The sequence below is a fragment of the Heloderma suspectum genome, chromosome 4, assembly GCF_057233095.1.
Source record: "Heloderma suspectum isolate Gila_16-S chromosome 4, 16-S_ref, whole genome shotgun sequence".
Lineage (NCBI taxonomy): Eukaryota > Metazoa > Chordata > Lepidosauria > Squamata > Helodermatidae > Heloderma > Heloderma suspectum.
In genome coordinates, this window is record NC_139461.1 from 40,847,252 (window position 1) to 40,873,824 (window position 26,573).

General features: G+C 37.8%; 1 protein-coding gene across 13 annotated transcripts in view; it reads right to left on the reverse strand.

Annotated features, from left to right (window-relative positions):
* VPS13B (vacuolar protein sorting 13 homolog B) overlaps positions 1–26,573 on the reverse strand; it is a 623,510-nt gene that overhangs the window by 538,978 nt on the left and 57,959 nt on the right. For 12 of the 13 annotated variants that reach the window (XM_084849024.1, XM_084849023.1, XM_084849026.1 and 9 more), the window contains 7 exons: positions 25,466–25,647; positions 21,063–21,237; positions 12,689–12,945; positions 9,280–9,375; positions 8,738–8,860; positions 3,200–3,337; positions 277–364 (listed from right to left, as the gene is read on the reverse strand). In XM_084849024.1, coding sequence (XP_084705150.1) covers positions 277–364; positions 3,200–3,337; positions 8,738–8,860; positions 9,280–9,375; positions 12,689–12,945; positions 21,063–21,237; positions 25,466–25,647 — 1,059 coding nt within the window. Of the gene's footprint in view, positions 1–276; positions 365–3,199; positions 3,338–8,737; positions 8,861–9,279; positions 9,376–12,688; positions 12,946–21,062; positions 21,238–22,394; positions 22,519–25,465; positions 25,648–26,573 lie in introns of those variants that run through there. The other variant, XM_084849034.1, reaches the window with a different exon arrangement.

Here is a 26,573-nt window from a genome sequence, read left to right on the forward strand (position 1 = left end):
TCCAACACTCATATGATGATACCAAATTACATTAAGAAAGCCCTCAGGCTGTACAAGGTCTCACCACATATGGAAAATTCAGAATAAGGGAAGGAGTTGGTGGGTTGGTAGACAAACAAGCACGTTTGAATTCAGAACTCCCAGCAAATCAGTCTAGATTCTAAATTAGACCTTAAAAGGTAAACCTGAGGACAGTCGGTCAAGGACTGTCAGGTGCCTCTGAAGAAGCCTTTGTTTCTGTTATTTAAAGAGAAAGCAAACAAAGAAATTAAGTACCTTTGCCACTGGTCCTCTCCATTGTGTACAGATAATCCATGTAGAAAGCCCCAAACCTCTGCATTCCAGTTATCTCTGTGTACATCTCCTACCAACAAAGCAAAGTACATACAACTAATGTTCTGTTAAGAAAGAAACTTGAGATTACAAGCCAATGGTATCAGAGCTATATCCAAGTACTAGAGATATATGATTGTTTGGGTTTATGCATGAATACATGGTAAAGCTTATCAAAACAAAGAACAGAGGTTAGTCAAAGAATTCATCCTTCAGACAGCTAATGCAACATCTATATTAGGCTACACAAAAGGACATCTATAATTCTTCTGGATGTTTTGTCCACTTTTACCAAAAGCAGCTAGTTAATTAGTATCTTTAGCGCAGTAAAGGATCTTAATTTGACCTCTTGCTTCCTAGTAAACCCGGCGACTAATGCAATTTTAAGATCTAAACCTTTGTAACTTATGAAAATTTTAGGAAATGCATCTAAAAACAATTAGATTTATTTGGACTCATTAAGAATTTGTTTGCTCTTGTCTTTATAGGAAGCAATGAACCATAAGTAGCAAGACTTGAAGGTTGACATTAGGTAAGGGGAATCTATAAATAGTACCAATAAAGGAGAATTTGCAGGCTGAACAAGATGAGTTTATTGGGCTGTATTCATGGGATTATCTGAGTTTCTCTCTTCTCCTGCTCTGAAATGGATCAGGAAGCTAACATGAAGTTTACATAATAAACAGACATTTCTCACAATGAAGGGAAGTAAGAAGAGGTGTTCCTGAAGGATCTGTATTGGGACCAGTGCTATTTAACTTGTGGCCAGGTTTAGAAATGACACCAAATTATTCAGGGTGATGGATCTCCCCAAAACTGAGTGAATAGGCAACAAAACAGCAAATGTGGCTAAGTGTAAATAACTGTAGAGGGGCAAAAAATCCTCACTTCACAAATATACTAACTGGTAATGATTAAATAGGAAAGAGAACTTGGAGTCATGGTGGGTAGCTCAATAAAACATCAACAGTGTGCAGCAATTGTGAAAAAGGTAAATTCCATGCTAGAGCTCATTAAGAAAGGGGTTTAAAATAAAACTGCCTATATCACAATACCCTGATACAAATCTATTGTGCAAGTCACATTTGGAATACTCTGCATAGTTCTGAATGCCCCATCTCAACAAGGTTATCACAGAAGGTAGAAAGACGCAGAAAAGGGCAACCAAAATTATCAGGTGGTTGATGCACTTTTCCTACAAGAAAAGTTTCAACCATTTGTAGCCTTTTTGTTTAGTGGGGTGAAATGACTCAGAGGAGACAGGCTAGAGATTTATCAAATTATGAATGGCGTGGAGAAAGTGAAGAGCTTTTCTCCCTCTCACAAAACTTCCAGAAGCAGTGTGCCACTGAATACTAGCTGCTAGGGAGCCACTGTAGATGATCGCAGAGGGAAAAGAAGCCATTGTGGCTTCTCCCCCCTCCATTTACATAATTACCCACACTACAGCACAGGTTGGCATGTCATGCGAACCCAGCATACGGCATGGCACAGGTGGCTTCGTACCCACCCTACAAACCCTACTGCACGTTGTCGGTTGTAGGATGGGTATGAAGCCACCCCCGCCATGCCATGCACCGGGTTTGCACAACACGCCAACACACACTGCAGCGCGGGTAATTATGTAAACAATGGGTATGTGTGCAGCACGCACATGGGCAGGGGGACAAGCCACAATGGCTTCTTCCCCCCACCTCCAAAACTGTCCGAACCTGGACACTGTGTGAGAGGACTGTTGCTCCCAAGCCCTGCTTGTGCACTTGAAAGCAGTACGCTGTACAAAATAGATCTTTGGTGCAATTCAGCAGGGCTCTTCTCATGTAACAGAACAAATAACAAATAACAATAACAGAACAAATATAAAGCAAAGTCCAGATCTATGTACTGCAGACCAAGACAGGATTAAAAACAGTTGCTGTATTTAGAACGTTGTACGCAGAAGTTTCAGCATTTGTAATGTGACACTCATATGTGTCATACAGATCTGGTTCAGAATAGTCTCCATTCTATTTAGTCTTATACTTGGGTACAAATGCACATGTGAAACAACATGAGCCTCCATGAAGTGTGAAGTTGGGTGTCTGGAAACTTAGGTGCACTTCTTTAAAGCCTTTGAAAGTAGCCGTTGGGAAAGAATCAGCCCCTTGCTTCTGAATGTTTTAAAGAGAGATATACCTTATTTTATATGTGTGTCTCTTCTCATTGGAAAGATGACTTTTGTGTTTTGTACTCTGATATCCATGCCTCAGTACAATTATAGTGAGAATAAGCCCTTATGGCTAGGTTCATTTGAATTTAGCACTTTGGTATCCTGCTCTTCCTACAAGAAGCTCAAGGCAACTTAATCCATTTATACTCACAAAAACCTTATAAAGCAGCTTGTCCTGGAAGAGCAACTTGCCCACAGCTACTCAGTGAGCTTCATATTAAAGGAGGATTTGAACCAAGATCTCAGTTCAGATCAAATACTCTATCCACTCAAGACAGGCACTTTCATCCGTTTATTCCTTCAATTTCTATTCCACCTCAGTTGAAGTTCCAGAAGCTGCTAATTCAGTCATTCATTTTCTCCATAAAAAATTCCACTTAGCACAATAAGAACTACTTACAAGGAAGACTAATGCCTAAATTAGTTATGACCTCTTTGCTGTAAACAATGGAAATAAATTTGAACAGCCTATTGTGGCATAACTCTTATATACCTTTCCTGGCACAGAGATTAATATGAAGCCAATGATGAAGTATTTTAGGAGAAACAATGAGTAATGCCAAGTCCACAATCAGGCCTACTGAATAAAGGAGTAGACAAAATAAGCCACAAGATGTAAACACTGAACTAACAAATTCAAATTAAGGGGGGAAAGACCTTATGAGCAGCTGCATCCAAAATGAATTCTGCACGAACCCCATTGTTTTCCGGACTTCTGTAATCAAATAGTGAATTGGTAAGGTACGTCATCCCTTTTGTGCTCAGATTTTCTCCACAATGGAAAAAGTAGGCATCCTTTTATAAAGAAAAGGCAGAAATAAGTGGGAATGTATAGATCATAAACAAAACAACATTTACACAAAACAAAATGAGTAAGTTCTTCAGTGTGGAATCTGAAGAAACTCTTATTTTCCACACATATTATGGCAACCGGCAGACAAAAAGCTAAAACAAAAATTAAAAATGTTTCCAATTAGTAATTCTCGAGATAAATTTATTGTATCAGCCTAGAACCTGGTAATTCAGAAGATAACAAGGAATACCATCATGCTTGGTTAGGTTGGCGATGACTGCTATTTTGTATATTTGAGGTCTTCTGCTTGATTTTTATCAAATTTTCACACTGAACCATACTTGAGATGAGAATTAGGCTTTTCAAGGGTGAAATGCTCCCGCTATACCTACCTTTGTGACTTTTGCAGGTATTCTTTTTTGGTACCTGTTCACAGGCCCAATATGCAATATTTTTATTTTTCTTCTTCAACATGTAATCCCAGCCAGAGGGCATGCAGTTAATGCAATAACATCGCAGCAAAATAAGATTTGCCTGCATGTCAACTTCACTAAAATCAAATAAAGCCAACATTTTGCCTCAGTTTGAACTGGTGTGTGGATGGAGAGGAAGTATCACTGTTGCCTAGACACCTGCACTGCCCCAGCAAAAGAGACACTTCCCCATTTTGCCACACTGACCTACAGGATTTGCACCATGGTTATTAACTAAGCTGACCATACATACCGTTTTAAACGGGACACTACCGTTCTTTTCCTTCAGCAAAGGAGATCGTTACCTTGTCGTGGTGCTGGAGCTTGAGCACCTCAATGATGTCATGAGCTAAACCGTGAAGGGACACCCAAGACGGGAAGGTCATGGCAGAGAGGTCAGACTAAATACGATCCCTGAGGAAGGAAACGGCAACCCACCCCAGTATTCTTGCCATGAAAACTAAATGGATCAGTACAACCAGAGATATGTTGGTATACCATCGGAAGATGGGACTCCCAGGTTGGAAGATGGTCAAAATGCTACTGGGGAGGAACAGAGGATAAGTTCAACTAGCCCCAGACATGATGACGCAGCTAGCTCAAAGCCGAAAGGACGGCTAGCAGCCAATGGTGCTGGTGGTGAACGACGAATCTGACGTTCTAAAGATCAACACACCATAGGAACCTGGAATGTACGATCTATGAGCCAGGGCAAATTGGATGTGGTTATTGGGGAGATGTCAAGATTAAAGATAGACATTTGGGGTGTCAGTGAACTGAAATGGACTGGAATGGGCCACTTCACATCCAATGACCACCAGATCTACTACTGTGGACAAGAGGACCACAGAAGAAATGGAATAGCCTTCATAATTCATAATAAAGTGGCTAAAGCAGTGCTTGGATACAATCCAAAAATTGACAGAATTATCTCAATTCGAATTCAGGGTAAGCCATTTAACATCAGTGATCCAAATATACGCCCCAACCACAGATGCTGAAGCAGAAGTAGATCAGTTCTATGAGGATCTGCAGCACCTACTGGATAATACACCAAAAATAGATGTTATTTTCATTACAGGAGACTGGAAGGCTAAGGTGGGTAGTCAAACGACACCTGGAATTACAGGCAAGCATGGTCTGGGAGAACAAAATGAAGCAGGACATAGGCTGATAGAATTTTGCCAAGACAACTCACTGTGCATAACAAACACTCTCTTCCAACAACCTAAGAGACGACTTTATGCATGGACTTTATGCAGACGGTTGACACCGAAATCAGATTGACTACATCCTTTGTAGCCAAAGGTGGTGGACATCTATGCAGTCGGTAAAAACAAGACCTGGAGCTGATTGTAGTTCAGATCACAAACTTCTTATTGCACAATTTAGAATCAGACTAAAGAGAAAAGGGAAGACCCACAGATCAGTTCAATATGAGCTCACTAATATTCCTCATGAATATGCAGTGGAGGTGAAGAATAGATTTAAGGGACTAGATTTAGTAGATAGGGTCCCGGAAGAACTATAGACAGAAGTTCGCAACATTGTTCAGGAGGCGGCAACAAAAAACGTCCCAAAGGAAAAGAAAACCAAGAAGGCAAGATGGCTGTCTGCTGAGACACTGGAAGAAGCCCAAGAAAGAAGGAAAGCCAAAGGCAACAGTGATACGGGGAGATATGCCCAATTAAATGCAAAATTCCAGAGCTTAGCCAGAAGAGATATGGAATTATTTTTAAACAAGCAATGCACGGAAGTGGAAGAAGATAATAGAATAGGAAGGACAAGAGACCTCTTCCAGAAAATTAGAAACATCGAAGGTAAATTCCAGGCAAAAATGGGTATGATCAAAAACCAAGATGGCAAGGACCTAACAGAAGCAGAAGAGATCAAGAAAAGGTGGCAAGAATATAAGGAAGATCTGTACAGGAAGGATAATAATATCGGGGATAGATTTGACAGTGTGGTCAGTGAGCTAGAGCCAGACATCCTGAAGAGTGAGGTGGAATGGGCCTTAAGAAGCATTGCTAATAACAAGGCAGCAGGAGATGACGGTATCCCAGCTGAACTGTTTAAAATCTTGCAAGATGATGCTGTCAAGGTGATGCATGCCATATGCCAGCAAATTTGGAAAACACAAGAATGGCCACCAGATTGGAAAAAATCAACTTATATCCCCATACCAAAAAAGGGAAGCACCAAAGAATGTACAAACTATCGAACAGTGGCACTTATTTCACATGCCAGTAAGGTAATGCTCAAGATCTTTCAAGGCAGACTCCAACAATTCATGGAACGAGAATTGCCAGATGTACAAGCTGGGTTTAGAAAAGGCAGAGGAACTAGAGACCAAACTGCCAATATCCACTGGATAATGGAGAAAGCCAGGGAGTTTCAGAAAAACATCTATTTCTGTTTTATTGACTATTCTAAAGCCTTTCACTGTGTGGATCATAAGAAATTGTGGCAAGTTCTTGGTGGTATGGGGATACCAAGTCATCTTGTCTGCCTCCTGAGGAATCTGTATAACGACCAAGTAGCAACCATAAAAAGAGACCATGGAACAACGGACTGGTTTAAGATTGGGAAAGGGGTACGGCAGGGTTGTATACTCTCACCCTACCTATTCAACCTGTACGCAGAACACATCATGCAACGTGCTGGACTTGATGAAGCCAAGGCTGGAGTTAAAAGCGCTGGAAGAAACATTAACAATCTCCGATATGCAGATGATACCACTTTAATGGCTGAAAGCGAGGAGGAGCTGAGGAACCTCATGACGAAGGTGAAAGAAGAAAGTGCAAAAGCTGGCTTGCAGTTAAACCGCAAAAAAACCAAGATTATGGCAACCAGCTTGATTGATAACTGGCAAATAGAGGGAGAAAACGTGGAAGCAGTGACAGACTTTGTCTTTCTAGGCGCAAAGGTTACTGCAGACGCTGACTGCAGCCAGGAAATCAGAAGACGTTTACTTCTTGGGAGGAGAGCAATGACAAATCTTGATAAAATAGTGAAAGCAGAGACATCACGCTGACAACAAAGGTCCGCATAGTGAAAGCAATGGTATTCCCCGTAGTAACCTATGGCTGCGAGAGCTGGACCATAAGGAAGGCTAAGCGAAGGAAGATAGATGCTTTTGAACTGTGGTGCTGGAGGAAAATTCTGAGAGTGCCTTGGACTGCAAGAAGATCAAACCAGTCCATACTCCAGGAAATCAAGCCAGACTGCTCACTTGAGGGAATGATATTAAAGGCAAAACCGAAGTACTTTGGCCACATCATGAGAAGACAGGCTACCCTGGAGAAGATGCTGATGCTAGGGAAAGTGGAAGGCAAAAGGAAGAGGGGCCGACCAAGGGCAAGGTGGATGGATGATATTCTGGAGGTGACAGACTTGACCTTGGGGGAGATGGGGGTGGCGACGGCCGACAGGAAGCTCTGGCATGGGCTGGTCCATGAAGTCACGAAGAGTCGGAAGCGACTGAACGAATAAACAACAAACCGTTCTTTTCATATTTCCCGACCGTCCCGTCGTTTTAATATAAATGTCAATTTTGTCCCGTTTTTAATTTTTTGTAAAAAACTGAACGCATTTATCATAAGGCTCTATGCTAATCAATGTGTGCAGTAAAACTACTAGTGTGACGAAAGAGGAAGTTCCATTTATTTTATCCAGCCAGGGCCAGTCTTCTTGAGCTAGCAATGATCAGACGCCGCCCCCTTGCTTGTCTGCGGTGGCGGGGAATTCAAGAGGCGGTCGCTAAGCCCCACTCAGCATGTGGGAGCCAGGAGGGTGAGTCTTACTGTTATTTCTACCATCATTCCGCCCATAGAGATTCTTTCTGCCCTACATTCAGTTTGATTCAGACTTTTCAGACTCATATTTTGGTTCAACAGGCTGTTAGCTATTTTCTTATTACAGTGGAACTCTCTGGTGGGACATTAGCATATACCAGCTTGTGATAGCAGTCAGGGTGTTTATTACTTTTTTTTCTTTTTGGTGTATGTTTATAATTTTTTGCAGTCTGGCCACTTCTGTTCAGTGTTTTGTCATCCCAATATCCCGTTTTTGTCTCAAGGAAATATGGTCAGCCTAGTATTAACCCTAATAGTTTAATCAACAAATAGGCCCAGGACTGGAAGTCCCAGTCTGGTTTTATAGCTACTTCTCCAAAACCTGGAAGATAGTGCTTTCAAACTGACTAACACATCATAGCAAGACCGCGAGAGGAATCTCCAAGCAAAAGGTAGCCTGTTACCCTGCTTGTACTAGAACTCTTTGATAACATGAACTATCAAGTACAAAATGTAACACATTAAGCTAATGAAGAAAACACTATTTATTTATTCTTCTATTTTTAAAGTTATGTCTATTATACTTATTGCTGTTGATGTTGTGATACATTGATAAACCAGTAAAATCAATTTTCAAAAACATGCAAATAATTTTCAAAATCTGAGGTAAATAATTAGCACAGAGCTTGTACAAATTTAACACTGATAAAGAAAAGCCACATGTTGTTCACTTGATTAGCTCTTTAGATGAAACTGCCATCCCAGTTTTCTACAGAAGACAAATGTTCTGCTTTTCTTTAATACCAAGAACTGGATCCAAAGAGCTACTCCAAGCATGCTCAAAGGCTGGCTTGCGCATACTCCTAGTAGGATTTTTGTTTTCTTTGAAATGCAGCCTTCCATGCCATAACAAGAAATATTTTTGAAACTCCCTTCAGTTTCAAAGGTTGCATGCCATGTAGCATGGCAGGTTCCTGTTTGGGTAACACGAGTTCAAAGCCTGCTTGGTGACATGGAACAAGTCATGTGGTTCTTTGGATCCCAGCAAGTATCTTTTTAAAAGTTCTTTAAAAAATGCCAGTCACTATAACACATTAGTATGTCTGCAATCCAGTAAAATATGCATTGCACTTACTGTATCACTTCTATTCATATTCTCCTCAAAATCTTTAATTCCCATTATTCCTTTAAGACAAAGAGCTTGGCAACCAACAAAACCTATCTGGCAATCAAAGAAAGGTTCTCCATTCATGAGGACCTAGAGAAAAAAATTTAACATGCTGAGGAATGTTATGGCAGTATGTAAGCAAACTGGAGTCAATGTTCGGTCTTTATAGCTGCAATCCAGCACATCAGTGTGTAAACCATCGAAGTGAAATTAATAGTTGTGTGAATTGATTTATTTACAGGATTAATGTAGCTAGTTATTCTACTTAATTAAGAAGTGAATCAAGCAGAAGATGTATAATGTATACCAGATTTAAAAATTAAATACTTAGTACTATAGTTGCAGTCCAAACACAGGGACCTGTTTCAGTTATTATAACTAACCAATAATAGAAGAACATAAAATCAATATTCTAACTGCCAGTACAAAATAATGATGCTGATGAAAAATTATTGATGCCAAGACATTTACTACAAAATAATATATGTACGGAAGTAATGGAAAACTACCTCGACCGTAGTTCCTTCTTGTTCCCAGCATATTATTTCTTTGGATTTTACTTTCTGTGGACTGTAATAACTACTTTCAGCTTGCATTTCAGTGAGCTGTGTAACAATATGACGAACATTTACCATTAGTCAACATTAGTCTTAAATACACATAAGCTATCATTACTGCATAGAAAAGATGACGACAAATTAAATTTTATTATTGGTGAATATGATTGGGCAGGAAACAGGTGCACTAAAACAGCTGTGACACATTATCCATACTGAAAAATAACAACTTGGAGTGGAATATGCCAATTTAATCTATGTATTGGAACATTTAAAAAAAAATACTGGAGCATTCGTAGTTTCTTAGTTACATAAACAATGAATAAAAAGGTAAACTAACAGATATGCAGGTGCAACAGAGTTTATGAACTTGACTGAATATGTCTAAGTTTATTATAATAGCACAGGAAATAATTCACAAGATGGACATATTAAAGCCAACCTTGTGAACTTCAATCATAAGCAAACACACTAACTTTTTGCGTATGCCCTGGTCAACATACATCAAGCAGCTAGAAGAGATCAATAGTGTATGTTTGACAGTTTAATATTATTCATTAAATAAGGGCAGAATAATGAAACTTTTAAATGTTTAGCCCTGACAGTGCTTAGCTCTACATGCTCTGACATCTTTAACTGCTAAAATAATTCATTCTCATTTTCTTATAACATAAAATTCCTAGAAGCTCTCATTACTTAGTTATTTCCAACTGTGTGTGCACATGGTTGCTGTTTTGAAGCAAAATCTATAAGGCAAATGCTCAAGTAAAACAGGATAAAAATCCCACTCTTCAGCTGTATGCAATTATTGTAGAGGAAAAGCAATTAATTGATTAAAAGAACTCAAACGCTGCAAGAACAATTTTCTACATTATTAGGAAAATGCTACATTTAATTTGGCATGATTTTTTTTAGCTGGAACGGTATCAGCTATTCAGAATGCTAATGCAGAAACTTGACCTTATTTTTTACCAAAATATGAACCACAAATTAATTCCGTACATTCTTAGCATTCAAGCAGAACAATGAATTCTAATGTTTTCCTTCTAAGTGCCACCATAATTCTTATACATCCCAAATTATAGTGTAAAAACATAAAATTCAAGGTGTTAAGATGTGGTAAAATTATTTTAATGTATGATGCCAAATGCACAAGAACTGTTAATCATAAAATCAATCTTAAGGAGTTCTTGTTACTTCAGCAGAGGGCTGCTTACACTAGCAGTTTATTATGAGATATATTGGGGATAATACCTGAACTATAATAGGGATCATAGGATTTCATGTTAAATTCTTATTAAAATAGCATTTTAAAATTTTGCAGTGTCCTTTCCCATATAATTTGGGCAGCTCATCCTATCCTACACATCTAAAAAGCAAGGGGTAGGATCAGACAGCTATAAAGTTACAAAGATAAGGGGGAAACCCATAGGTAACTAAGGAAAAGAATGAGTGCTCTGGGACAGTGGTAGGAAAGAAACATCCTCCCCTTCTACTTCACCACACAGTAGCATCTTATTCATTGGGGGGTTCACAGCAGATCCATCAACTCCTATGCCTGACATTAAATTACCTGAACAAATTAGGAAAACCACTTCCTTACAAAGAGCTATCCCTTTCTAAGGAAAAGACATAGGATTGAGTTCCTTAGCGCTGTGTGAAAGCTCTATATCAGGACTAGTAAAGTTGTGGCCCTCCAGAAGTTTTAGCCTACAACTCCCATCATCCCTCACCATTTCTATGCTGCCTAAGGCTGATGGGAGTTATAAGCTAAAACATATAGGAGGGCCACAAGTTGCCCACCCCTGCTCTATAATCTTCCTACTCAGTCATCATTAGGGCTGTAACTTAATGAAAGAAATCTTAGCCAGTTAATAATACGGGTTTAGTCAATCTATGAAAGCTGCCATGAATAAACAACAGCACAATTTCTTATTTTTTTAGACAATTCATGCATGTGCAACAGCAGCAATCATTTTAACAGAGGCGTTCCCTTTTGAATGAGGGAAGACAGGGAGTTTTTATTTTAAGATAATACTTGCCATCTGTAGTTTTATAAGGCTTGCAACAACTACTACTACTTTAAATATGTTTTCCAATTAATTGGGACACCTTGTTAGTTGATTTAAAGCTCTTTAACTATTACATCAATTATTTCACCCTAGTAATTGTCTATAGTAGCATATAATGATCCAATTGGGAAGACACAATATACATCAGCCTTCCCCAACCTGGTGCCCTCCAGATGTTTTGGACTACATTCCTGGCCATTGTCCATGCTGGCTGGAGCTGATGGGACCTGAACTCCAAAATATCCGGAGGGCAGAAAGTTTGGGAAGGCTGATATACACTTTCTTATATTTCTCTGTTTCTACACAGCTATGGAAATGTAGCCAGAACTGCATTATCTAAAAAGCTATGAACATTTCCTGTCCAACCATTTTATAGAGGCTCTAGTAATTTTGTTTTGATAATTAATTAAATGTTAATTAATTTAATTTGTAATTATGCGAACCAAAGAATGGTCCTATGTTATCAACTAAGACAATAAAAATATACAGTTGTATCTAGACATGCCTTTCTGCAAACCAAAGAGCTCTTTCTCTTCACAGAACGAACTCCAATCCAGCGGAAAAAAGGGGGGGGGAGCAATTTTTGCCCATTACTTCTTCACATTGTCCAAAGTTCCCCCAAGCCACTGGAGCAGGTTGGGAGGGATACAGGGAACTACAGGGGGAAATGAGAAGAGGGAAAAATCTCCCCGTCTCCTTCTGCCAGTAGGAGCATCCCATGAGCTGAACTCCAACCCATAATATTCAAATAAGATACAAGAGTACAAACTTTACTAGTTTTAAATTTTATTTAGTACATTTATATCCCAAATTTCTTCCAAGGAGCTCAAAGCAGAACATATAATTATCCCTCCACATACATTTTATCTAACAACCCTGTGAGACAGGTTAGGCTGAGAGAGGACTGGCCCAAGATTACCCAGTAAACTTCATAGCTGAGTGGGCATTTGAAAGTGGGTCTGCCCAGTCTTAGGCCAGTACTCTAACCACTATACCACATTGGTTCTCTATTATCTTAATTTTGTCTTCTTTAAAATAAAAACCAGGTACTAAGACTGTAATCAATACACACTGACATGGAAGTTAATTCCACTGAACTCCATGGGCTTACTTGTGAGAAAACATGTATAGGATTGCACTGTTAAAAGCATTTAAGTCAATGTGAACCTGCATGCATTTTCTCCCACTATTAGGAGAACATGTGGCCATATGCTGGTGTCTATCATCATTATCCCAGCACTCAGCACAAGCAGCTAAAAATATAGTTATATTAAAAATAAAATAATTACCTTGAAAGTGATAGTAGCCTTTGTACAATAAAATCCTATAGAAACAATGGGATCCTTAACTATTGGAAATTTCTGCTGATTTATTGTTGTTCCATCATCAGTTCCAACAGAATTTCCCTCTTCATCATCATTACCCACAATAGCAGGTACAAAAGACCAGGCCCATGACACCCACCCCTGCTGTTGATCATCATCTTGTTGAACAAAAGATTCTGGAGAAATATATTGCATATCTTTGCCTATTTCATCTTCTGAACCTTTAAAAATAAAGAAGCATGGGTTATTTAACTTACAATGCAACATTAACCACAAAAATGGAAACAAAACCCAATTTACTTTCACACTTACATCTGTCTTTCAGTCTGAACATGCCAAATGTATTTATTTATTTATTATTTATTAAATTTATTAATCGCCCATCTGGCTGGTCACCCAGCCACTCTGGGCGATGTACAACACACCATAAAACAATTTAAAACAATAAAATTCTACCATAAAATTTTTTTAAAATACCCTAACCCACCCCAAATGCCTGCCTGAACAACCATGTTTTTAATGCACGACGGAAGCTCATTAAAGAGGGGGCATGACGGAGTTCCCTAGGGAGGGAGTTCCACAGAGTGGGGGCCACCACAGAGAAGGCCCTCTCCCTCGTCCCCACCAGTCTAGCTGTCCTGGCTGATGGGACAGAGAGAAGGCCATCCGAGGCTGATCTTGTTAAGCGGCCTGTCTGGTGTTGCTGGAGGCGCTCCTTAAGATAGGCTGGGCCAGAACCATATAGGGTTTTAAAGGTCAAAACCAACACCTTGAATTTGGCCTGGAAAACAACTGGTAACCAGTGCAACTCCTTCAGCACTAGAGTGATGTGATCTCGCCGGCAGCTGCGTTTAATCAGGTGAGCCGCCGCGTTCTGTACCACCTGCAGCTTCCGAACCGTCTTCAAGGGTAACCCCACGTAGAGCGTATTACAGTAGTCTAAACGAGAGGAGACCAGGGCATGTACTACCGATGGGAGCAGATGGTCGGGAAGGAAGGGGCGCAGCCGCCGTATCAGATGGAGGTGATACAGCGCTGTGTGGCTCACAGCTGACACCTGAGCCTCCATGGACAGCTGGGAGTCCAAAATGACCCCCAGGCTGCGGACCTGGTCTTTCAAGGGTAGCCGTACCCCATTCAACACCAGGTCAACATCCCCCAGCCTCCTCTTGTCTCCCACCAAAAGTACCTCGGTCTTGTCATACAAAAGGAATGTATGTCTTTTCAGAAGCACAATTAGAGTGCAATGAACTTTGCAATCATTACCTCATACCTCTTTCCCAATAACCCTCTGAAGTATGCCCACTAGTTTTCTTATTTTACTGCAAGAGGAGCTAAAAGTGGTGATTTTCCTAAGACATTCTATGATTCCAATCCAAACCCACTGCTTCACACTGGCTCTCACATATGTATGCAAGATTTTCAGTAACCCACTGCTCTATGGCAAAAATCACTAGGAAAAAATCCAGATGGACCGCTGCGTTAGTCTGTTACACCACACACACACACACACGCACACAAAAGCCCAGAGTCCTGTGGCACTTTAAAGATTAAACAAATGTATTAAGAGTCTTGTGTTGCCAAAAGGCTGCTTTGGTGTTTTAGGGGGGGAAATGTTCCTCTTCTAGTATAATATCCTGTGCTAATTGTCTTTACTTAAGTAAAGCCGCTGTTGAAAGGTCCAGCAGAAGACATCATAAGCATCTGATGATATTGAGGAACCTTAAGGTTAGTTAGTGTGTTTTGTTATCTGTTAGGCTGAACTGATTCTCAAATATCTACTTCAAATATGTCCTATAAGTAATGTATTGTGATAATATCACTCCAATACTGAAAGATCTGCACTGAAGTCCAGCCTTCAGTGTACTCATTCCCTGTCCGTGGAATCCCTTGGCTGTTGATATCACACAGGCACCAATGTTTTATTTCTGGCAACTGCTGAAGACATTTTTATTCAAATAAGCCTTCCCTGATTGTCCAGCCATGGTTTTATTGGCATAATTTGATTTTAAATATTTTTATTCTGTATTTTTTCTTTTTTCTATTGTTTACCCCTCAGGAATCTTGGTAAATATAGAGCAGTATATAAATCTTGTAATAAATGAAAAAAAAAATTGTGGCAGTCATAGATTGATAATTTTATCTCAGGTCATACTACATACTGTTTTTATGTATTTCATTGCTGTAAGCTGCCTTGGGAGGGCTTCTGCCCTGAAAGGTGGCCAAGAAATATTTTCAATAAATAAAAAAAATACCACATAAAAATTATAAGTATTGTTTAACTAAGATATATACATTTTTTAAACATCAACTTAAAAAAAATAGTACAATCATATGAAGTAATATAAGCCTCTTTCTTTTTCAAGGTGCAAAGCTTAGATTATGATTTTAAAGCATCATTTGAAATCATTTAAAATCAAAAACAACCAACTTTTAATTAATTGATATAATTAAATAAAGCCCTTATGTTCCCCAGAAGCATAATTAAAAACCTGCAATGCACATTCCATATAGTGGTGTATCAGGTTAGGGAAGCAACTGTGAAAATTAAGGCTGCTTGACATTCACCTTACAGAAATAAGGGCATTAAGAAGGATCACTTACTTAGATGAATTGCTCAGAACTTTCCAGAAGCAAGAGCTGGCAGTCACCGGGCAGAACAATGTTTCTTTATCAGATGGGGTTGAATCCAATGTTAGTCTTAGAGTAAATCCACTGAACTGAATGGGACTTTCATTCAATTAAGACTAGTCATTAATACTAACACTGGATACAACCCACAGAAAGTAATGTAAATAATTCATAATTTGCACAAAACCTATTGTGTCATATTTATAATGCTTTACATCAAAAATAATTTATTTTGCCACGAACTGCTCTAAACACTTATAATTTGCACAAACAGAATATATGATCTATTGTGTCGTACTTATAATGCTTTACCTCAGAAGTAACTTATTTTGCCACAAATTGTTCTTTTACTCAGAAAAGCTGGCTTGTAATGAATTCAGTAATAGATGGTGATGGATTCAGTTCAAATTTGATCTGTGAAGACTTTAATGTGTTCATTTATATGTGTTCATTTACATTCAGATACCATTTTAAACCATGTTATATTTGAGGGACATTTGATAACCAAAATTAAACAAAATTAAAAAGCCAATTAAGTTGCAAGATCTGGTTTTATGTTTTAAAATCATCTATTTTTATCCACCCTGCAAAAGCTTTCCCGCTGCCCCTCTCCATTCTTCCTAGCATCTGAAAAGCAGGGGATTTGACAAAGAGAGCACCTTCTTAAAAGGAAAATGTGAAGAATGATTGGAGGTGTGAAACAAATATCTGTATGCATAGTCCTCTGGATCCTGGCCACAGCCTTGTTGTATCAAAAAGTGCCAAAGATGCATTTGTAAATATATGTTTCTACATCTAGGGCTGTCAAATAAAAGATGAGCTCTGACAGCTGACTCTTTTACAGTAAGATTTAGACCATGAAAAACAAACTACTACTGAACACAGTTGCCAGCATAATGAAGGACTACAGAATTAAATCAGCAGCATATTACAAGACAGCCTACCTAAATAATTCATTTGGGAGTGGAAATGATACTCTTCAAAGTCATGAAATATATTCTTTTCAGAATTCACATAATGAACTTTGAACTATTCATATTAAGCCCTCTTCAGAACAAAGAGACACTGGATAAAAACATTGTGTTCATACCATTTTAAAACAGACAAAAATGTCCCTGCCTAACTTAGCTGATAATATTTCAAATCGGTTTTCAGAACCGATTCACAGAAAAAATAAACAAATGACAGCAAAAATCAAGGATGACGTATTAGAATACCTAAATTTCTACTTGAAAATGCTTAATACCTAATACATACTTTGATATCAAACATCCACACAAACATTCCTAAACCTATGCAGTCAACTTTTACATGGCTGTTAACACAAACTGGACCCTGGCCTTGGCAGCATTACCAGTACAATCTTAACAAAAGGATTAACTATTCTTGAACAATTTCAAGTATATGATGTCCAAATAAGCCTCCTTTGACAGCAGAAATGCCTTTTTATTCCCACTTTTTCCCTTTAAGGTGTTGACAACTGTGACTGGCAGGAAAATATTTCCTTTCACTTTTGTTAGCTTTTGCAGATGTATATACGTTATCAAATCAGTGCCTTCAGAAATCCAAGTGTATTTCCTAATTGGCATTGTGTATAATCCTAATTGTATAATCCTAATTGGCATTGGCTGTTTCAAAGTTTTGATGTGTGTGTTTTTTAATATCATAGAAGGTTTGAAAAAGAGAGAAATCCCACAGAGACATTTTAGGGATTTGTCATGCATTTTGTGACTGGGGCAAACAGTAGTATCATTCTAATATATTAGTTTCCTTGCCAGGGCATAATGCTTTCTCTCCTCAGTCAATTAGGGAAAAGCCACTGTTTGGCATAAGCACTTTAGGAGGGATGGGGTGTGAGACAGCTTTGGTAGGGGTCCTGTTTGCATTTGAACCAGCATGTATACAAATCATACAGGCCAGAAATGTCATATGAGAGTGAGAGCTGTAGTTTTAGAAAGGCAAAGACTGCTCCATCCCCCAAACATCCACCATCTTTTGTACCATTCCCCTGTGCTCCTTAAATATTAGATGATATTAGAACTACTCCTGATAAAGTATTGTATGAAACACTCTAAGTAAGTGAAGACAAGTAAGTGAAATGTGTAATGGCAATGTGTGAAGGAACAGCTTCAACAAACATAATCGGGTGAGTAGCGGAATAGTAAACTGAATGCCATGGCTCCTCAAATTATTCCAGGTATCAGACTCCTGAACTAAGAATTTTACTACAATAATTTTTTAGTTAACAATTTAAAGTAATTCATTATGATCTAAAGCAGTCTTCTCCCACCTGGTGCCCTCCAGATATGTTGGACTACAACTCCCATACCCCCTAGAAATCATGGCCATTGAGGATTATGGGTGTTATGGCTCAACACACCTGGAGGCAACACATTAGCCTTCAACTAGTGGGTGAAACCCATGCATAACACCATTTGTTCAGATTCAAGAGGAAAAAGACATAAAGGTAAGGACTAGATCAGAAAAACAAAAGAAGGGGGTCCCAAACACAAAGGAGAACAAAAGTCATTTATCCTTAATAGTTGTGTAGAAGAGAGCCATTCATTAAATTCTCATTCTCTAAAATGGATATGATAGGCTGTATTCAAATATATTGTTTGAGGGTGTATTGTGCACACTCATTTATATATCTCGTATAAAATATATTACTGATTGTTGTAAGGTTGCTTCCAAGCTTTATTATAACATATATAATAATAATTTTTTATTATATAACATATATAACATTATGATTTCATCATTATTATTATTATCATTACTATAAGACTACTTAGTAAGATTTTTGGTTGGTTAAACTGTTAAGCTTTATTATTACTATTATATTCTAACTTAAAGGCAATATATGGTTACTGGGAATGAATTGTAGGCCTGCTTCCTTGCTATAAGACTGATGATATGATATTGAAATGTAAGGTTGATTATTAAATTGTAATATTGCTAATGTTATAGGTATAGTTTTTAAAACAGAGTGGGATCTGAAGCCCGTATGTATAGGAGTTTAAATTTAACCCTTTAAAAAAGAAAAAGAAAAAAAATCCTTTTTTTTCCTTTTCCTTTCTTCTCCATTTTGTTATTGTTGTGTCCTCCTAAGAATATTGTATTGTTGGGAAGTTGTAGTTATTGATCAGGTTGTTGGTATTGTTTATTTAATTTATAAAGACAAAAATAAATAAAAAGTATTTAAAAGAAGAAGAAGAGAGCCTTTCATCAGGCACAGCTTTTTTCACTCTTACACATCAAGCTGAACATGCGAAAATGTACTAACCTCTAGTATTTTTATCCTGCCCTTCTGTAAAATATTCAATAAATCTGCCTAACAAAATAACATTTTCCTCTGTTATTCAACTATTGAAATGTATGGGAGCTCCACCCTTCTATAATTACTGGAGCAAGATGGAAAAAGGCAGTCATATTAGATAAAAAATAGACATGGATCCCCTGTTGCAGGTTTGTATTAAAGGTGACTTCTGACAAGCGAGGAGACAACTGACATAACGCCAACATAGTAGATTATATTATGTAAAGAAACTTTAAGAAGAAAATGGGAGTCTTGAATTGGCTATGCTAATGTATGAACTGCTTAGAATCTACCAACTTCAAAATTCAAATACAGCAAAAAGTTACAGCAGCTCCATTTTTTAGGTAGAAGTCCTGTCTATACATATTTATAATGGATAAGCCACAATATTCAGGTATTAGAATGTAATGGAAACTGAGATAGCCTTTGACAACACAAGTCTACCCCAGAAGTAACCATACAAAGTACATACTTTGGTTTTTCTGTTACTACAATGAAAGCATTACTCTGAGTTACAGCCCAGCTGCTGCATAATTTTAAAGGAAGTTAACAGGAGAAAACTTTACATCATTGTAAAATGCCTTTTTTCCTATAAAGACACAGTAACAGTGATAAATGTCTGTATGGATACCCCCCCTCCTTCCTCCACCATAAAACATTATTATATTCGCCCAAATTAACCGGTGTCTCACAGCAGAACATGATAGGAATAGTAGGGGGTATTTTTTATTCCTATGTCAATAGTGACATGGCATATTAAATCTGCCGCATGTCAGACCAGCTGATGCCTTAGGCCATCAACTTTCTGCAAGACATGGAAGGCCTTTAAAGTTTAAAATATATCTTTACTGTTAGAAGCATTTTGGGGTCTTGTAGCATCCTATGTGATTAAGCCAAAGTAAATCTGATCATTTCCCGCAGATATTTTCCTGTTCAGCCTGTATAATCTTACACTTCTTTCCAAAAATAGCCTGTAACAAAGGGCTGCTGTAGATAAGAACAAATGTGAATTCCAAAGGCAGCCTGCCTTCTCATCTGGCTTAGTTTACTGTACAATGAAACCAAACATATGAGTGTATCTTACACAGACACAAACCATCTAGTCCAGTATGGTGTTCTCTGACTGACAGTGGCTTTCCAAAGCACAGATCTCTCCCAGCCTAGCTGAGATCCTTTCACTGGAGATATCTGGAAAATCAAAGCATGTGCCCTAAAACTAAGCTATGGCCCCTCTCTGTAAGTATTGTGGGCTGAACAGGGCTGGAGTCATTAGAGCAGTCCTTACCGAATTAATGGCAACCTACTGAGCTAACTGGAGCAAATTTACAACACTAGTCTACACTAAAGCAGAAAGAAGCTGGAGTAGACAATAAATGTATACTTAGATGTTAACAATGAGTCTTTACAAAGAGCACAATAAGATTAATCTATGATCAAGAACAAGAGCAGATTGTCAATAAGTGGTGAACTCCTATTTTAATACAGAATTAGAGTTTCCCCCTATTGGAAGATGACAGATTTTAAGAAAACTCTTTGTTTGTAGAAGACAGTTAACAAAAAATAACCTAATCTCTTTAACTATATATTTCTTTTGCAAATATTTATTTTTCAGAAAAAGACAGCAGGTTGTGGCAAGCAAGGGAAAATAATCTGAGAATTTAGATTTTGAGGGAGAAGGGAATCCTCCTCTATAGATCCATGCAATCAGCTACTCAATAATGCTAGCAGAATGGTCTGAGTGTGCTCCATTACCGATGTAAACCAAAATGACTGCTTCTGAATGAATTAAAACACGGGATTATGAAATAACTTAGAATATCTGAGCAAGATTATTTGAGGTACTCTTTTTAATGTAAGAATAGAAAATATTTTTTCAACATTTCATGCTGTGATGAAATTTTGGAAAACAAATGGTGTTGATATAGCTTTAGCACAGAAACTCACAAATTCTGCCATAGAGAGCCTCCAACCAACCCAAGAAAAGAACCTTCCAAGCCCGTAATACAATACAGACAACGATCAGTTTGAAATTTTCATTCTTGCCCTCAAGATAATACACAATATTGTTGCTTGAACAGATTACAAAGTGCCAATTTGACATGGAAGAATTGTTCCACCAGCTGCTCATAAAAGATCAAAATGAAATTGCTTATATGGAAATTGTTCTTCTTTAGCAGTCTTACAGCTTCTCCAGGAACCAAGCCAAATCATTACTGGTTATAAACCCTAATAATATATTAAAAATACACACGAAGTTGTAATTATGTCTTTAACCTGAAACCAATCCACAAAATTGCCCAAGAATCAATATAAGCTTAGCATTGTTTACATTTGAACCATAATTTCTTGAATGCTTTTCAGAGGTTATGAAGGAGTAATTTGTTTTACCTGAGATGTTCCCCAAAACATCCTTGGTGTGACAAACTAGGTCTTCATTTTCTCCATCTTTAAAGTTGCCTATTTCTCCATAGTATAGTGAAATCCCAAGTTGCATTATACGAATAAACATAGGAAGTTGTTGATCAGTAATGGAAAGTTTCAGACTTTCAACTAAAGTATGAATCTGCAAGTACAGAAAAGAGCACAAGCAAAAAACATTGGGTTGGATCTAGAGAAGAACAAGTGAAACTTCCTGGTTCCTCTGTATGTCCCCCAAAAACTGCACTTGAGGATCAAGGAGCCATATGGAATGGCATGGCATGGGGGACTGCAGTAGGACAGGGAAATTGGAAGAATTCATCAGGACTGCCTTGTACAAGTGCTTTTCTGCTCGGGCAAGACATCTCTGGATCCAAGCCTATATGGATCCAAGCTTTCACAACAATGCGCATGATCTAGCCAAAGTGAAGCACTTTTGTCCCATTGATTCTAACAGGAAAAGTTAAGCACATCTTTAGATCTCTGCCATTGACCTAAAAGAGGTCTTTAAAAACCTCAAGATTAGCTGGGCAATGCCCACAACACAATAATTTATATAGCTCATCCTTAAAATGAAGTTTACACAACTCTGAAGAACCATAGTTATTCTAATGGCCAGAAGTTATCACACTTATGAAGTCTATCAAATATTCATGTTTTGGATTTCAAGTAAAATAATGTGTTGTTTTTAACAAATGTATTTTAACAAATTCACACATTTGATGACAATGGGGTTCTTCGCACATAATGGTGGCAAATAATGGGTTAATTAGACCCACGATTTGCTATGGTGTGTGCCGGGCACATTCTGCAGTCTTTTTGAATATTCAACCCCTGATCAGGCCGACTGGGGGTTGAACATTCAAAATGGTCATGGAACGCGTCCAGCATGTGCTGTGCCGAATTATGGGTTATTAACCCATGATTTGCAGTTGTTTCGTTTGAACTAGGTTAATATGTTACAAAGGACAACAAAATAAAAGCATTTAAACATAATTCAGTTTTAAACCACAGAGAAAACTGATATTTGCTCTATGAAAATGAGAACCATAAAGAAATATATCTTCATCTTTGAATATATTGGGTTCCTTCCAAATGTAGCTGGTTTTAAGGTTGATGACATATACCTGGCAAAAACCGATTTAATCTTGTACACCCATTTCTGAAAGATTCCGAAAGCAAAATAAAGGTTCAAAGATACAAAAACTGTTCATTTCATAGACATTTCAATAGCATTCTATAGCTTGGGTACTGAAATGAACAGATAAATGAATTGATATTTGATTTGTCTATATACTGTACCTATCATTTTAGCTTGACGTGTGCATGTCTAAGATTAGACAGATTACAGACTAGAATTTGTTCTTGTGTTTTAATGACTAGCAATTTGATCCACAGCTCTGTTAAGCCTTCATTGTTGAGTTTCAGAAGAATTTCTGAGGTAATACACAGACCTTAGGGAAAATGTTAAAAAAAGAGAGGGAAACAGCTATGCGTTGTGCACTGCCGGTTATTTAATCAATAAGAAAATGGGACTAGCACAAATCCAAGACCAACAAGAGAAACTAACGATAATCTAGTATAATAAGGTAAGAGCAAATAATGATGTAAACAATGTTAAGAACTCTTAAAGATTATATGAGTTAGGCATTTGGCTTAAAAATAGGTGAGAATTAAATGAAAGTAGTGTTTAAGGCTATAATCCTATGCACACTTGTCTACAATTAAGCCCCATTGAACTTAGTGAGAGGTAAGAACAAACAAGCTTGGAGTTGCACTTGGAAAAGAAAATAAATTTTATCCTTGTGTTACTACTTCTAGACCAACCATCAGAATTATTGAAAATGAAACAATTTGTAACATGAATATGTTCACCAGCAATAGCATTAATTAAATAACGTTAAAATGCTCACACAACATACAGTAGAAACCTAGTATGTTTTCTTAGAAGTACACCCCACTGATTTCAATAGGACTTACTCTCAGGTTAAGTGTGCATAAGTCTAGTCTTATGCCACGTGCATACAAAATGGTAATCCAAAATTGCCAAGAATTCTGGTTCATCAGTAATTAGCAAATGTACTGCCACACACTGCCCAATCGCTCCTTCCTGCTTGCAGGAGGAGCCAAGTGGGAGCAGCTAAATTGCCAGCAATAGAAAGCTTAGGGTTATGTCTGGACACAGACTCTGGCTCTCCTCTAATAAGCCAGGATTCTGAAGTCAACTACAAAACCTCGCTTCAAACTCTGGCTTAGAGAAGAGACAAGCTAGGAGCCTTTATTTTAGCTCCTCACGTATACAAGAGGAGCCAAGTTAAAGCAATTGAGCAGCATGTACCAGCACACTTGCTCATTACCCATAAGCCAGAATTCTTAGCAATTCTGGTTTATCATTCTGTGTGAATGTGGTCTTAGATTTTAACCCTATGCACACTTCGGGCTAAGTTCTACTGAGCCTAGAGGCAGCAGCAAGAGACTACCTTCAGAGGTTTTTAAAGGAAAAGTTAACTGATAAATCCAAGGCAAATTAAAATTATAATTATGAGCAATGTTAAACATTACATCAATTTTTAAAAGGACATTCAAGGGTACCTGATGGGTTTTTCTGACCACCAACAGTGATAATATTTTATATTATTAAAATATAATTTTAATTATGCTAACTATGCTTTAAATAATTATTTTAATTTAATTATAATTCAATTAAATTGCATTTAATTATTCTTTAATTATGCTAATACTAATCCATGACGTCTGGCATGCATTTCATGGTAATCCAGAATTCATTAAACCATCTCTATAAGTAATTAAGAAAAAGAAAGCACAGAATTCATTATTACAACTATAGCATCAATTGACACTAGTGAAGACTGTGTCAATGTTTCCATTATATGCTGTCAGAAGTTTGTCTGCCATAAAAATTTCCTCTCTGCTAACACTTGGAGTAAAACGTGATGATCAATCCCAGGGCTGAACTTCATTCCTCAATCAAAAACAACTTGGAAGTTTGTACATTTAAAAGGGGAGGAAGGGCAAAATTTTATATTTTGCTTATATACAGTAGGTACATAATACCAAAGAGAAGTGCCTTAAGTATGTCAGAGCTTATCTTAATCATGATTCTATAGAAGGGCCTATTTATGTTTCAGAAACCACTAAACACAAAGATACTTAAATGGCTTTAGCTGTCAACTCTTTCATTCTACTCCAGTGTTACCCAAAGGCAAATATAATTAATTTACAATTAATGTAGTAAAGTTTATGGACAAGTTAAGAAAAGCAAAGCAATTCTAGGATCTATCTGACATACTGAGCAATCTGGTCTGAAGTGCTTGCTATACACTTTAGTTTATAAATACTAAGGGCACAATCCTATGCTTGTTTAGACAAAGGTTGCACCCCAAAGCACTTGGTTCAAACTAAGAAAACCTAATGAGCATAAAGCTCAGATAAACTTATGAATTCCTCATAAAATATCGAATCAATAACTGCCCAGATTAGAAAAGGCTGCATACAGACCCTGACCCAGCAGCTCTGGATATCCATTTTCAGTACTTTGGTAGAGGTTGAACAAAAGTTTGAAGTTTGTTATCGTTAAATAAGCTGAAACTGAACAGCTTGAAGTACCTAATAAATTGGTAGTCTGTATTAAGAGCCTGAAAACACATGCTACTGGATAAATGTATGTGCAAAACAATTGCTTATGCAGAATTTGGCATCAACAGCATCAGTAAAATTAGCTAAACACAGGGACAGATAAACTACAATACACAACCACACATCTGGAAACATGTCAAAATAGATAATGAAGTTACTGAGCTTCCTCAAATCTCCTTTCAGAAATAGGTTAAATCCAACGGAACATCTCCTCCCATACGCACCTGCTCGGACCCTTAGATCATCTTCAGAGGCCCTCTACTGGGGGAGGGACTTCTCAGTTTTGCCACCCTGTTTATGGAATGCCCTCCCCAAGGAGGTTCACTCGGTACCTACATTGTTATATTTCCCACACCAAGTGAAAACCTTTCCTTTCTCCCAGGCATTTTAGAGTTTAGTTCTTTAGATTTTATGACTGTTTTATATATTTTATTCCTGTGTTGTTTGTTGTTTTGTATTGTACTCTTTTAACTTTTGTAATCTGCCTAGAGAAACATTTATTATTGGGCAGATTTAAAATAAAATAAACCCATAGTGTATGCTGTTATAGACTTTGGCGCTGATGTTTATGACATAGTTCCCAAGATATATATTTTGGTCTTGAAGTGAGGTTAGAATACATCATCTAAGAGGACCTCAATTATCTGTTTTTAGGAATGTACACTGAAAAATTATTCACACATGAAATTTAAAAAGAGATATATAAAGGTACTTACTTTAATAATAGATGGCATCTTAGAATTAAGATTATCATAAGTGAAATGTAGACGGGTTCTGAATGAACACTTGTAAAGCAGAGGATCTTGATAAAATTCGATTTTGCCACTAGCATTCCTCTTGTCTAGGCAAACTGTACAGTCAGAAAAATTTATCACCTTCCTTAGTACCAAATCAATTGCTTTGAAAAGGAAGAAAAAAATCACTTAGTTTTTAACAAATTAAGGTAAATGTTAGATTCACACTCATATTCATTTCACGCTATTTTCTTTTAATTATTTTTATTTAAAATTATTTTTAGGCTGCCTTTAAAGGTAAAACCCTCTCAAGGCAGCATACAGGATAAAAACCATACAAAAATTTATAAACAGGCAATAAATATACAATAAGATACTATAAAAACAAATTGAACCAATAAAACCTGAGGCACACAGATTATGGGAAAGTCAGCAAGAACAGCTGGGTCTTTGGGGCCTGACAAAATCCTGATTGCAGCTGATTCCAGCAGTGCAAGGCCACCACTGAAAAGGCCCTCTGCCTTGTACTTACCAGCCTAACCAACCTCGGTGGTGGGTAAGTGAGAAGGGCCTCCGTTGATGACCTCAAAGTATGGGCAGACTGGTAGAGGAAAAGGCAGTCTTTCAAGTAACTTGGGTCCAAACCATTTAAAGCTTTAAAGTTTAAAACCAGCATCTTAAATTGGGCTTGGAAACACATTGGCAAACAATGCAGCTGGCACAGTATTGGTGCCATATGAGCAGATCGCCCAGCTCCCACCAACACTAGTTTAACATAATCCAAAATGATACATGCAGCATGGGAGAGACTGCACTAGTGAGGAAGTTCCAAAGGTATCTTGCTGCTTGGTATCTAATCCATTGTTTATTTAACCCATGGTTTGGTGCCCTACCCAGGGTTTGTCTGGCAGACAAACTGTGTTTTTCTTTTCTCAATACCTGGATTGTTTGTTTCTCTCCTATTTCACCCATGCATTCCAAGTGCTTTGCAGCCCTGAACGACTGTAATGTAGGACCAGTGATTTGTTTTTTTTACTGCTCTTGCCCACTGCCTCTGTCGCTTTCCAAAACAACCCATGAACAACTCATG